The sequence below is a fragment of the Podarcis vaucheri genome (genome assembly GCF_965113315.1).
Source record: "Podarcis vaucheri genome assembly, chromosome: 15".
NCBI lineage: Eukaryota > Metazoa > Chordata > Lepidosauria > Squamata > Lacertidae > Podarcis > Podarcis vaucheri.
Window position 1 is genome coordinate 2,980,790 of NC_138753.1, and position 12,805 is coordinate 2,993,594.

At 50.2% G+C, this 12,805-nt stretch overlaps 1 protein-coding gene across 4 annotated transcripts in view; it reads left to right on the forward strand.

The window, feature by feature from the left end:
* ABR (ABR activator of RhoGEF and GTPase) overlaps positions 1-12,805 on the forward strand; it is a 132,257-nt gene that overhangs the window by 91,207 nt on the left and 28,245 nt on the right. For all 4 annotated transcript variants that reach the window (XM_082201717.1, XM_082201718.1, XM_082201719.1 and 1 more), the window contains 2 exons: positions 174-271; positions 1,961-2,092. In XM_082201717.1, the coding sequence (XP_082057843.1) occupies positions 174-271; positions 1,961-2,092 (230 nt within the window). The remainder of the gene's footprint in view (positions 1-173; positions 272-1,960; positions 2,093-12,805) is intronic.

Sequence of the window (12,805 nt, forward strand, 5' to 3'; positions counted from 1 at the left end):
TGCATTTATTTATTTGTTTTAATTAACCTGCTGGCTGATCGAGCAATCAAAAGCTTAATCTACCTGATTGGTTTTCAGTGGTGCCCTTCCCAGTTAGAAGTATCCAGTCTTCCCCCCTTGAGGTGCAGAGTGGCAGGAAGATTGCCTCACATGTCTCTTCTCCCTATTCCCAGACCTCTACTGCACGCTGGAAGTCGACTCTTTTGGCTATTTTGTCAGCAAAGCCAAGACACGGGTGTTCCGGGACACGACCGAGCCCCAGTGGAATGAGGTGAGCAAGCCGAGTCCTCACAGTTCTGAATTAAGGGCTGGTTTCAATAAGAACATCAGAAGCTGCTCTGTCCACCGGCCCATCAAGTTCAGTGTTGTCCAAACTGACCGGCAGCAGCTCTCCAGGAGTCTTATACCAGCCCTATCTAAAGACGCTGTTGTGCACTGGACCTGGGACTTTCTTCATGCAAAGCCAAAGCTCTGCCACTGAGCAACAGCTCTTCCCCTAAAAATAAAGCAAGATTCTAGTCCTCATGCTTCCAGATTAAGGGCTGATTTAAATCGTAACATTGGAAGCTACCTTTTTAACCCAAGTTGTTGAGCTACACACAGATGAGAAGAGGCCTTCCTTTTAACTGCCTTGGTTTTTATTTTATTTTTTAAATGTAATGCTGCTTGATGCTTAAGGAGGTGGAGGAGCAAGAATGTGCCTCTCACCGCTAGCCCCTCGAGCCTCAAGAGCCCTATTCTGCTGCGCATCCAGCTCTAGCCCCCTGCCCTCCATGTGGCTGCGCTCACTCCGTTATGGGAGGGAGACCCTCAAAGGCACCGGCTAGATGGTCACTCTGGGTGGTCATTGTGCCCAGCTCCATCAGAAAATAAATAAAGAAACAAAGCCATAAAACCTGCAGACTCCCCCCACCCAAAAAACCTGAAAATGGCCAGGCTCACGTTGGCAGCGTGGCCTCCCTCCCTCCCCCACCTCCTCCCTCTCCTCCACCAGCCAAGGGAAGTGACCTCTTGTCACTTCAACTGCTGGCAGGGCACAGCCTCCCCCATAATTTTTTTTAACACCCCCTAAAAATGGAAAAAACCCGGGGGGGGGGGACCCAGGTTGCCATACATCCCAGAAATTCCTGACTTCTCTTAAAATTCAAAAAAAAAAAAAAAAATCCCCCGGACGCCATTTTAGGTGTCCAATTTCCGTACATGTCTGGAATTTTTCAGGTGCATGGCAAGCCTGTGTTCCGCTCAGTCAGACCATCTGGCTCAGTGTTGTCCACACTGATTGGCAGCAGCTCTCTCGGATTTCCGATCAGGAGGGACATTCCCAGCCCTGCCTGAAGGTGCTAGAGATTGAACCTGGGACCTTCTGTATGCAAAGACCATTGACTGCCAATACTGTCCACCCTGACGGTATACCCAAAGGAGCGTCTCCATCCCCATTGTCCAGCCTGGTCACTGAGGTCCAGCTCTGAGGGCCTTCTGGCGGTTTCCTCACTGCGAGAAGTGAAGTTACAGGGAACCAGGCAGAGAGCCTTGGTAGTGTCACCCTCCCGCCAGATGTCAGAGAGAGAAACAATCATATGAGTTTTCGTAGACATCTAAAGGCAGCCCTATTTTAGTAAGCTTTTAATGTCTGTATTTTGTTGGAAGCCACCCAGAGTGGCTGGGGAAACCCAGTCAGATGGATGGGGCATAAGAAATAAATTATTACTATTATTATTATTGTTATTGTTATTATGACTGGCAACAGCTCTGCAATGTTTCAGGGAAGGGCCGTTCTCAGTCCTACCTGGAGATGCTGTCGGAAATTGTAACCTGAGACCTTCTGCGTGTAAAGCAGAGGCTCTTGCTGAGCTTTGGCCCTTCCCTGAGCGACACAGCAAACATGCCCATCTCCCCACCCTTCCCAGTGTCCCTACTCAATCTCCTCTTCTCCCCTCTTTGCTCTGCCCCACTTCTGCAGGAGTTTGAGATCGAGCTGGAGGGCTCGCAGTCGCTGCGGATCCTCTGCTACGAGAAATGCTACGACAAGAGCAAGATGAACAAGGACAACAACGAGATCGTGGACAAGATCATGGGCAAGGGGCAGGTCCAGGTAGGGCCACGCGGGCATGAGAGTGGGAAGGGGAACGGGCATTGTGAAATTTTGCAGAGATGGCATCTAATGCCACCATACCACCCTCCATGTTGCAACCACCCGTATGCAGAAAGCTAGCACCTCAAGAAGAGATGCATTCAGCGACACCACCCCTAGCATGTAGTACGAAGTGATGGAAGAATCACAAAAGTGGTGTGTTTTTTTGTAAAATGGGTGAGACTTCTGCCTCCTAATGGGCCAGTCTCTGCTTCATATTGCCAAGGCGGTGGTAGTTATCTCGGAGAAGGTATGTGAGAGAACATGTGGGATGTTCCTTGGTGTGAGGCAGTGTTTTGTTTCCAACCACAAGGTCTTCTTGGTTGTTGCTTGTCAATGAGGCAGAGGGCCTTCTCGGTAGTGGCGCCCGCCCTGTGGAACGCCCTCCCATCAGATGTCAAGGAAATAAACAATTATCTGACTTTTAGAAGACATCTGAAAGTAGCCCTGTTTAGGGAAATTTTTAATGTTTGATCTTTTATCATGTTTTTAATATTCTGTTGGGAGTGGCTGCTACACTACTACACAGTGGGTGGCGCTATGGGTTAAACCACAGAGCCTAGGGCTTGCCGATCAGAAGGTTGGTGGTTCGAATCCCTGCGACGGGGTGAGCTCCCGTTGCTCGGTCCCTGCTCCTAGCAGTTCAAAAGCACGTCAAAGTGCATGTAGATAAATAGGTGCCGCTCTGGCGGGAAGGTCAACGGCATTTCCGTGCGCTGCTCTGATTCGCCAGAAGTGGCTTAGTCATGCTGGCCACATGACCCAGAAGGTGTACGCCCGCTCCCTCAGCCAATAAAGTGAGATGAGCACTGCAACCGCAGAGTCGTCCGCGACTGGACCTAATGGTCAGGGGTCCCTTTACCTTTACTACTACTACTACTACTACTACCCTGCCTTCCTTTTTAAAAGTGAGTGCCCTTCAGGCCATTATTGGCAATCCTTGCTCCAGGGATCACATGCCTTGTTTGGGGGCGTTGATCAAGAGGCCCTTTGCTCCTCCGCTTGCTAGGATGCCAAAGCGACGCAGTTCAACCGTCTCCCCGGGTGCCAAGCTGCAGGCGGCACCACTTCCTTTGTGCCACTCTGCCAGGCTCTCCGTGGGTGGGCTTGCTTTTTCCTCTTTCCTCTCTGGCATGCTGCGGCTTTGTCTGGCTTCCTCCTTCTTGTCTCCAGCCCATCTGTATGTTCGCAAGCACATTCTGGAGCGTATCTGGTCTCCGACAAGGGGCGCAAATTGTACTTGGCTTGCAGAGGGTCAAATCTTGGCATCAAAGTGGAATACGTCTAGTTCCAGAAATGTGATTCTTTGGAGTCTTCATGCCCTTCAGGGTGGCTTTGCATCCCTGTGGCACATTTATGCAGGGAGAGTTCCCTACTCCTAGGCCTGTGTGATGGTCTCTCCCTAGTACAGCCTTTGCTGGGCAGATGCCTCATAGATGTGCAGGACTAGCTGGGGCTGATGGGAGATGGATTCCAGAACATGGATGGAGCTGGTGGGAATTGTAGTCCAAAACACGGCCGTGTCAGCTGCCGCTGATGGCAGCTGGACTCTAAAAGATCTGGAGGCCCCGAGCTGGCAAAGGGCTTCTCTGGTACAACTTACTTTGTGGACTCTCTATTCAGCTTCAGTGAGTTATATCTGCAAAGGTAACTCACTCTTTCCATATTTTGGCGGACACCACCTGCAGTTTTTAGGGAGACTAAGTTTCCAAGTGACTCACATCTCTGCTGTTGTACGATTGACCTAGTTCTCCATTTACTCGGCTGTCCTCTGACCCAGGGAGAGAAATACCCTGCTGGCTATTCAAAGATGTGTCTCAAATGGTCCATCCTTCAAAAAGGGAGATGATTTGTTCTTCGGCGATGATTCCAGAATAATGTAGAGTTGCCACTATTTTTAAAAACTGGCACAGGCTGAGGCACCATCAGAGTCTGTGAGCAGACCGACTGTTTTGCTAGGTGTCTGAGTGTTCTCATAGCAATGTGTTGTCTGCTTTTGGGTTTTGGTTTATTTTTCTAAGTTTTTTTCTGAGGTGCAATAGAAACTTAAATTGCCACAGGATAGTTTTGGGGAGGGGTGTGGAGGAAACCTGGATCCAAAGACCTATACAAAGCTTCAGTGTGAGTTTTCTTCATCTACATTTGAATGCTGGGACTCTGGTGCCATATCTTGCAAACACAATTTTATTTGTTTGTTTGTTTGTTTGATAAAATTTATAACCAGTTGATGGTAAAAAGAAACAAAACCCTCAAGCGGCTTACAAAAAAGATAAAACAATAAAATTATCCATTAGAAAATTCACAACAATAATTTCAGACTTTCAACAAGTTAAAATAGCAATAGACTAAAATCAGATTAAAACTCATAAGAATTTAATAAATACCTGTCTGCTGGATCAGGCGAAAGGGGGCCCACCTAGTCCAGCATCCCTTCTCCTTGAATTATCCAATCCTCTTTCAAAGCCATCCCTGCCTCTTGCAGCAGTGAGTTCCACAGTTTAACTTCTGGCTGCCTGACAAAGTCCTTATTTGCATATGTCTCAAATCTCCCAGCTGTTTTTTCAGTGAGGTGCCCAAGCAGCATGAGGAGGGAGTCTGCTGTTTGAGACATGCAAGTTCCATACCCTCCTGAGCAGGGCTGCATGAGACCATTCAGAACAGATAAAATGAAGGCTTTATTAATGCAAGCACATAGTTAAACTCTCTTCCACAGGAGGCAGTGATGCTCACCAACTCAGGTGGCTTTAAAAGAGGATTAGACAGATTCATGGAGGAGGAGGGGAATATCAAAAGCTACCAGCTTGCGGTCTTCCATTTGGGTCACCTGCCTGGCCCCTGTGAGAACAGGTTATTGGACTAGATGGGTCACTGGCTTGATCCATCAGGCACTTCTTAACTGAGCAGCCCCTTGGGTCTGGACCAGAAACCATTGGGATGAAAATGGCATCTTTTCCCTCTGCTTCGCTGCCCTGACTGGAGAAGGGGCAACAGCGGAAATTCTTCCTCCGTATGAATCAGTTGAAGCAGATACATCTAAACAATTGGAGCAAGTTGCTGCTCCCAGGACTGCCTTCTGCCTGCTTTTCCAGCCCCTTCCCCCCATCCCCCGATAAACACACACACACACTGCCCCATATCATCTTTATCCCACGGTTGCTCTAGCAACCGTTCCTAAGACAACTGTTGAGTTTCTCTCCAATTGGGAGAGGCGGATAATGAGAGTGGAGGGAGAAATATTAGCACCTGCCTGAATAGGATGCTCACCAGACACAGAGTAATAAAAGATCTATTGGTGTCATATTGAAGGGAAGGCGTCTGTATTAGTGGGGGCTGTGGGGAGTGTTTCTTTCTCAAGCCCCTCTTCCCATTGGCTTCTGTCAGGTTCTTCTAAGCTATTTGTGTCCTGAACAGAGATCCAGTTGGGCTGAATGAAAAGGAGCATGTCTGTGTGTCCCTGTTAGTTTGGGGGGGGGGGGTTGGAGGGAAGGCGGTTCTGTTCTTGACACAGCAGAGGCTTGGGGGGGGCAGAGAGGAGGCTGTTTGTGTATGAAGTTTCAGGGCTGGTTTTCAACCATTATCCTCAATGTCGCATGTGCAAACAGACCAAACTGAGTCAGGCACACCCCCCGCAGGGTTGTAGTGAAGATAACATGGAGAGGTGGGCAGGGAACAGAACTATGTTGCTACTTTGAGGTTCTTGGAGGATAATAACGTAGTAATGAATAAGCAATGGCACTCTCCCCGCTCGTGGTTCCCAGCAAGTGGTATTATTCAGAGCCTCTGATGGTGGATGCAGAACATAGCCACTTGGGCCTAGTAACCACTGAGAGTCGTGTCCTCCACGAAATTGCCTAATCCTTGCCTTTGCTGGGAATTGCATGCAGGGAGAAAGTTTCCTCTGATGTGTTCAGGTCCTGCTTCTCCTTGGCGGCATCTGGTTGGCCGCTGTGAGGACAGGACTAGATGGGCTCCTTTTGGCCTGATCCAGCTGCGGCCAGCTCTCTTTGGATGTTCTTAGGCAAATGCTGGAGGCCTCTTAGCCTGGAGCGGCTTCTGCGTCTGGTGGGGGGGCAGTGGATGGAAACAGCGTGGCCGTGTCATCGCAAAGGAGGCTTGCATCAAGGAGCATGAGTCACGGCCGCCGGGTGTGCGGAGATTCCAGCCGTGTGAACCTTGGGGGCGGGCAGGGGAATCCTGGGAACCAAGGATCTCCCCAGTGGCCACAGCTCGGCCAGGCTGCTTGCGATAGGCAGTGCCCAGAGGTGTGTGTGCTGTGCTGCAGGGATGGGGGTAGGAGATGTGGGCAAGGCAAGGAGGGCCAAGAGACCTGTGGCAGAGCCCATGCAGAAGGTCAGCTCCAGCAGCGTCTCCGGCTAGGGCTGGGAGAGATTTCTTGCCTGGAGAGCTGCTGTAGAAAATACCCAGCAAGGTGGACCAATGAATAGGCCCAGCATAAGGCAGCTTCCCGTGTTCCTGCTGAAACGAGCCCGATTCTGAGAGATCTGCATTGGATCCCAGTATGTTTCCGAGCATGATTCAAAGTGTTGGTGCTGACCTTTAAAGCCCTAAACGGCCTCGGTCCAGTATACCTGAAGGAGCGTCTCCACCCCCATCGTTCTGCCCGGACAGTGAGGTCCAGCACCAAGGGCCTTCTGGCAGTTCCCTCCCTGCGAGAAGTGAGGTTACAGGAAACCAGGCAGAGGGCCTTCTCGGTAGTGGCGCCCGCCCTGTGGAACGCCCTCCCCATCAGATGTCAAAGAGATAAACAATTACCTGACATTCAGAAGACATCTTAAGGCAGCCCTGTTCAGGGAAGTTTTTAATATGTAACGCTGTACGTAAAGGTAAAGGTAAAGGTACCCCTGCCCGTACGGGCCAGACTTGACAGACTCTGGGGTTGTGCGCTCATCTCACTCTATAGGCCGGGAGCCAGCGCTGTCCGCAGACACTTCCGGGTCACGTGGCGAGCCAGAGCCGCACACGGAAACGCTGTTTACCTTCCCGCTAGTAAGCGGTCCCTATTTATCTACTTGCACCCGGGGGTGCTTTCGAACTGCTAGGTTGGCAGGTGCTGGGACCGAGCAACGGGAGCGCACCCTGCCGCGGGGATTCGAACCACCGACCATACGATCGGCAAGTCCTAGGCGCTGAGGTTTTACCCACAGCGCCACCCGTGTCCCTAATATGTAACGCTGTACTGGGGTATAAATAATAAATTATTATTATAATTATTACTTAGAATCATAGAGCTGTAGAGTTGGAAGGGACCATGAGGGTCATCCAGTCCAACCCCCTGCAACGCAGGAACCTTTTTGCCTCAAGTGAGGCTTAACTCAGAACAATGAGGACTGGAATCTTGTTTTGTTGTTAGAGGGTGAGCTTTGGCTCTGGGGTAGAGCCCCTCCTTCGCATGCAGAAAGTCCCTGCTTCAATCCTCAGCATCTCCAGGTAGGGCTGGGAATATCCGCACGGACAGGCAGTGACTTTCTAGGGTGCCAGACTAATCCACCTTTCCTTGGATGCTGAAGGTGGTTCCTCTTTTCAACCAGACCCCAAAGTCTTTTCCCTCGTCCCAGGAGAGACAAAACAGTTTAGACTAAACCTATGGGCAGAATCCTGCACAGACCCCCGTGTCCTCAGTCCATCCCAGATCTGTGTTGTTTTGCAGCCTCTTTCTCCCCTCCCCTCCAAATTCCAAGCCTCCCCCCCCCCCGTGCCTCTGAGCACCCCCCCCTAGGTCCGGCCAGGAGAGCTGTGCAGACAAGGGCCCTTTTGTCAAGCCAGGAGACCTGTTTCTGGCTTCAATTAGGTGGGAGGCCTGGCTTGGGGGGAGAAGACCCCCGGGGTCAGTGGCAGGCAGCTCGCTCTGTCTCGCTGCGGTGCACAGAGCCCTGGGAAGGTGGTCTTGTGAGGTTCATGGGGCTTGTAATGGTGGCACATGGCCTAAGATTGACCTTCTGTGTATTGGAAGGATTTGGCTAGAGGCAGCTGGACCAGCCCCTAGTTTCCTAGTTGTGGCTGCAGTGGCAGCAGCTGCGATGGTGGCTCTGAGCCTACATAGAGCCTGGACATAGAGCCATTGCCCATCTCGTCCAGCACCCTGTTTTCAGCTGAGCACATCAGCAGTGCTCTCCCTACTTGCAATTCCCACCACCTGGTATTCAGAGGCATTAATGCCACCCAGCAGAGTGTTGTCTTCCATGAGTAGAAGACAGAAGTTTATAAATTGAGGCACGGCATGGAGAAAGTGTATAGAGAAAAGCTTTTCCTCCTCTCTCACAGCCCTGGAACTTGTGGACATCCATGAATGCTGGAAGGTTCAGGAGAGATGAAAGGAAGGACTTATTCACGCAGCCCACAGTTAAACTACGGAACTCCCTCCCACATGAGGCAGGGATGGCCACCAACCTGGATGGCTTTAAAAGAGGATTAGACAAATTCAGGGAGGAGGAGAGGGTTATCTATGCTACTAGCCATGCTTCTGAATACCAGTTGGTGGAAACCTCAGAAGGGGCGAGGACTCTTGTGGTCCAGTGCTGCATGCAGGTTTCGCACGCAGGACTCTGGGTGGCCCCTGTGAGAAAAGGATGCTGGACTAGACAGACCATTGTCCTGACCCATCAGGAACTACATCTTAGGTTCTCCTTTTGTCCAATCCTCTTCTGAAGCCATTCAGAATTATTCTTGTTTATAATAATATCACCACCCTAAGAACCATTACGAATGCACAATGCAGAGGATCTCTGGAGAGGCCCAGGGAGTATCTCCTTAAAAAAAAGGCCTTTTCCTGATAGCGGCTGTGCTCTCTGCCTCCTTATGGATCAATTGCATGTTATTTACATATCAGCCTCCCTCAATCAAACAGCGCTCTGGGCAGTTCGTCAGCAGATGGAATTAAACAGCAGCCACAAATCAGCAAAGTCTCTGAACCGGCGCAGCGTCAATCAGCATTTCAAGCCACTTGCAGTAATAATAGTTTTTGCCTTGTTAGCTACGGTCCAGCACAGACCGTAATTAGTTCAGGGAAAGGGAGTGACTAGGAGAGTAACAACCCTGGACTGCAAGGATAAGGTCTCAGCTGTTCCTTTTACCCAGCACGGTATAGTATGGGACTCACCAACCTTTTTGGGACCAGAGGGCATGTTTCAGATTTTGAGCGCTGTAGGCGCCAGTCACAAAATGGCAGCAGTGGGGGGGGGGCATTAATGCAAAATTAGAGAGTCAGCCACCCCAACAACCTTATACTGACCATGGGGAGTCAGCTGTGTCCCTCTGGTCCTGATTGTAGAGATGGCACAATATTGATTTTGCACAAGCACAGAAACGCAGGCGCTGTTGCTGTCGAGTAAGCAACAGGGAGCATTCCTCAGCCCCAGGGAAAACAAAAAAAAAAGGTGTGCACATCACATTCTCATTTCACAGAAATTGCTTAGAAGGTCCCTGCACATTCTGCACCATAACGTTCTTTCTAGGAAGGCTAGAGACTTACTTGTTTTTTAAAATGGAAAGCCAAAGTCTAGACCAGTGTTTCCCAAACTTGAGTCTCCAGCTGTTTTTGGACTACAGTTCCCATCATCCCTGACCACTGGCCCTGCTAGCTAGGGATGATGGGAGTTGTAGTCCAAAAACAGCTGGAGACCCAAGTTTGGGAAACTAGGGCAACTGCTGAGAGACACCTCAGTTAATCCCCACAACAACCCTGTGAGATAGGTTAGGCTGAGAGGCAGTGACTGGCTCAGGTCACACCCAATGAGTTTCATGGCCAAGTTGGGATTTGAACCCAGGTCTCTCAGCTCCTATGGGACGCGGGTGGTACTGTGGGTAAAAGCCTCAGCGCCTAGGGCTTGCCGATCGAAAGGTTGGCGGTTCGAATTCCCGCTGCGGGGTGCGCTCCCACTGCTCGGTCCCAGCGCCTGCCAACCTAGCAGTTCGAAAGCACCCCCGGGTGCAAGTAGATAAATAGGTACCGCTTACCAGCGGGATGCAGCTTGTCACGCTGGCCACGTGACCCGGAAGTGTCTCCGGACAGCGCTGGCCCCCGGCCTCTTGAGTGAGATGGGCGCACAAACCCCAGAGTCTGTCAAGACTGGCCCGTTCGGGCAGGGGTTCCTTTACCTTTACCTCTCAGCTCCTAGTTTGACACTCTGACCGCACTGGCTGCATTGACAAGCTCCTTTGAGGTTGTGTGTGCAGCTGTTAGGCTTAGATTGCATATTTCTCTCTTAAATAAAAAAAGCAGAGTGCCTCTGTGCCACAAGCAGAGTGCATCTCCCTTACTGACTAGCTGCTTCAAGCTGTCAAACCTGTTAAGGCCCTGTATGCGGGCTTCTTGCTGAGACATCTGGTTGGCCACTGGGAGGACAGAACGTTTTGTTCTTAACTCTAGCTGGGGAATTTGTGAAACAGCCTTCTCCTTTTTGTTTTAGAAACTCTGCTTATTTTGCCTCGTTATATCTACGTCAGTGGTTTTGGGGGGCCCCTGCCCCCCTCCCTGCTGGTTCCATATACTCACCCGCAGTTCCCCCCTACCCTATAAAAAGCATTCAGAATAGCAATCTGCACAACCCACTAAGGAAGATAATAATACAATAAAATTCAAAGCAGTAACGATTAATTGCACATTTGTTCGAAATCCAATTAAAACTATTGAGTTTAATTAATCCAACAAGACTGATGACCTTGATAATCGGTTGGGTTGTTTTGAACGGATGAGCCAATGATTCCAGATTGCCACCATCCCTGACCTGTTGGCTGTGCTAGGAGTCTTGCAGCATTTTGGGCAGGGGGCACAGATGTTTCCCCAGCACCACCCAACTTTGGAGTTTTAAGGTTTTTGTGGCCTTGGAGGACCCTCTTCAGGATGCCCCTGATTGCTGACAGGTGCCTTCCAGCTGGGAATGGGGGCAGAGAATGAGGCCAGCTTATGGGGGAATCCTGGAGGTTTAAAGGAGGAGAAGGAGGAGGCCTCTGCTGCTGTCTGCCCCCCCCCCAATCACCACCACATTGGCTTCTCATTTGTAGAGAAACATTCCAAACTGAGCTTGCTGTTTAACTCTTGCTTCTACTCCGAGGGAGAAGGATGGAAGGAAAGACAGATGGAGACATCGGTGAAAACCTGGTGTTCTTGACCACATCAAGCAGGGGAATCAGGATGTGTTAAAGACCACTGGTTTTTTTTTGGGGGGGGGCAGGTGTTTCATCCTTGGGTGTGATCCAAAAATGCAAACCTTACCATCTTTGAGTATTATGAAAGACCTAACGTGAGCCGTGATGTACCCCCGGCACCTGTTTTCCATGCCTGGGTTATGTGGCATGGTGCAAGTGCCTCTGAGCATGGACAGAGAGCCGGAGCCTGTTGCTTGCTCATGAGTCACCACAGCCAGATTGACACTGCAAAGGCAGGGCCTTCCTTCACCAGCAGGTTGTCAGAAGCCGCACAAAGGAGTCGCATTTATACAGTGGTACCTCCGGTTTGAATCCCCACGACGGGGTGAGCTCCCATTGCTCAATCCCTGCTCCTGCCAACCTAGCAGTTCGAAAGCATGTCAGAGTGCAAGTAAATAAATAGGTACCGCTCCAGTGGGAAGGTAAACGGTGTTTCCGTGTGCTGCTCTGGTTCGCCAGAAGCGGCTTAGCCATGCTGCCCACATGACCCAAAAGCTGTACACCGGTTCCCTCGGCCAGTAAAGCGAGATGAGCGCCGCAACCCCAGAGTCAGCCAAGACTGGACCTAATGGTCAGGGGTCCCTTTACCCTTTACCTACCTCCGGTTACAGATGCTTCAGGTTACAGACTCCACTAACCCAGAAATAGTACCTTGGGTTAAGAATTTTGCTTCAGGATGAGAACAGAAATCGCACAGTGGCGGCATCAGCAGCAGGAGGCCCCATTAGTTAAAGTGGTACCTCAGGTTAAGAACAGTTTCGGGTTAAGAAGGAATTAAGTTCTTAAGCCGAGGTACCACTGTACTTCACTGCAGGGCTTGCTGACAAGGCTTTACAAAGCAGATTGCTGGCTGGGGCCAATGAGACTCGTAGTCCAAGATGACACCAGGCTGGGGAAGTCTGGGGAGGACTCTGTGTGCTTGAGACCCTGAAAAGCAGCTGCTAGTCAGAGTAAACAACACTGGCCTAGATAGACTAATGGTCTGGTGTAAGGCTTTATGTCATTAAAAAATGGAAGCGCTTTGGCTTCAAGTTCTGTGTGTTCTTGCAGAGAGCATGTGTTGAAATGCACAACCTGCATTGTGAGAGAATCATGCCGCAATCTCGGAGCGCCAGGTAACAGCTGGGCCACAAGATCCCTTCGTAGATAAGTGCCGGTTTCATATATCCATTTGAGTCTTGGACTGAAAACTGTGGAGACTCAGGATTTTATCCAAGGCTTGTCCTGCTCAGAGTAGACCCACGGAAATTAGTGAACATGCCTGCCTTAGGTTCATTAATTCCAATGGGTCTCCCCTGAGTAGGACAAGCGTGAATACAGCCCATAGATTTGCATCCTTGCTTCGCATATTGGGTGATATCTCTCAGCCTGGTCTCCCTTGCAGGGCTGTTTGTAGTATAAAATAGAGGAGGAAAGAAAACAATTATAACAAGCTTAGAAACAGCAACCCAACAACCCTTACTTAGCTTAATACTCAACCTAGTGAATTCTTTTGCTCCCAGATCTACC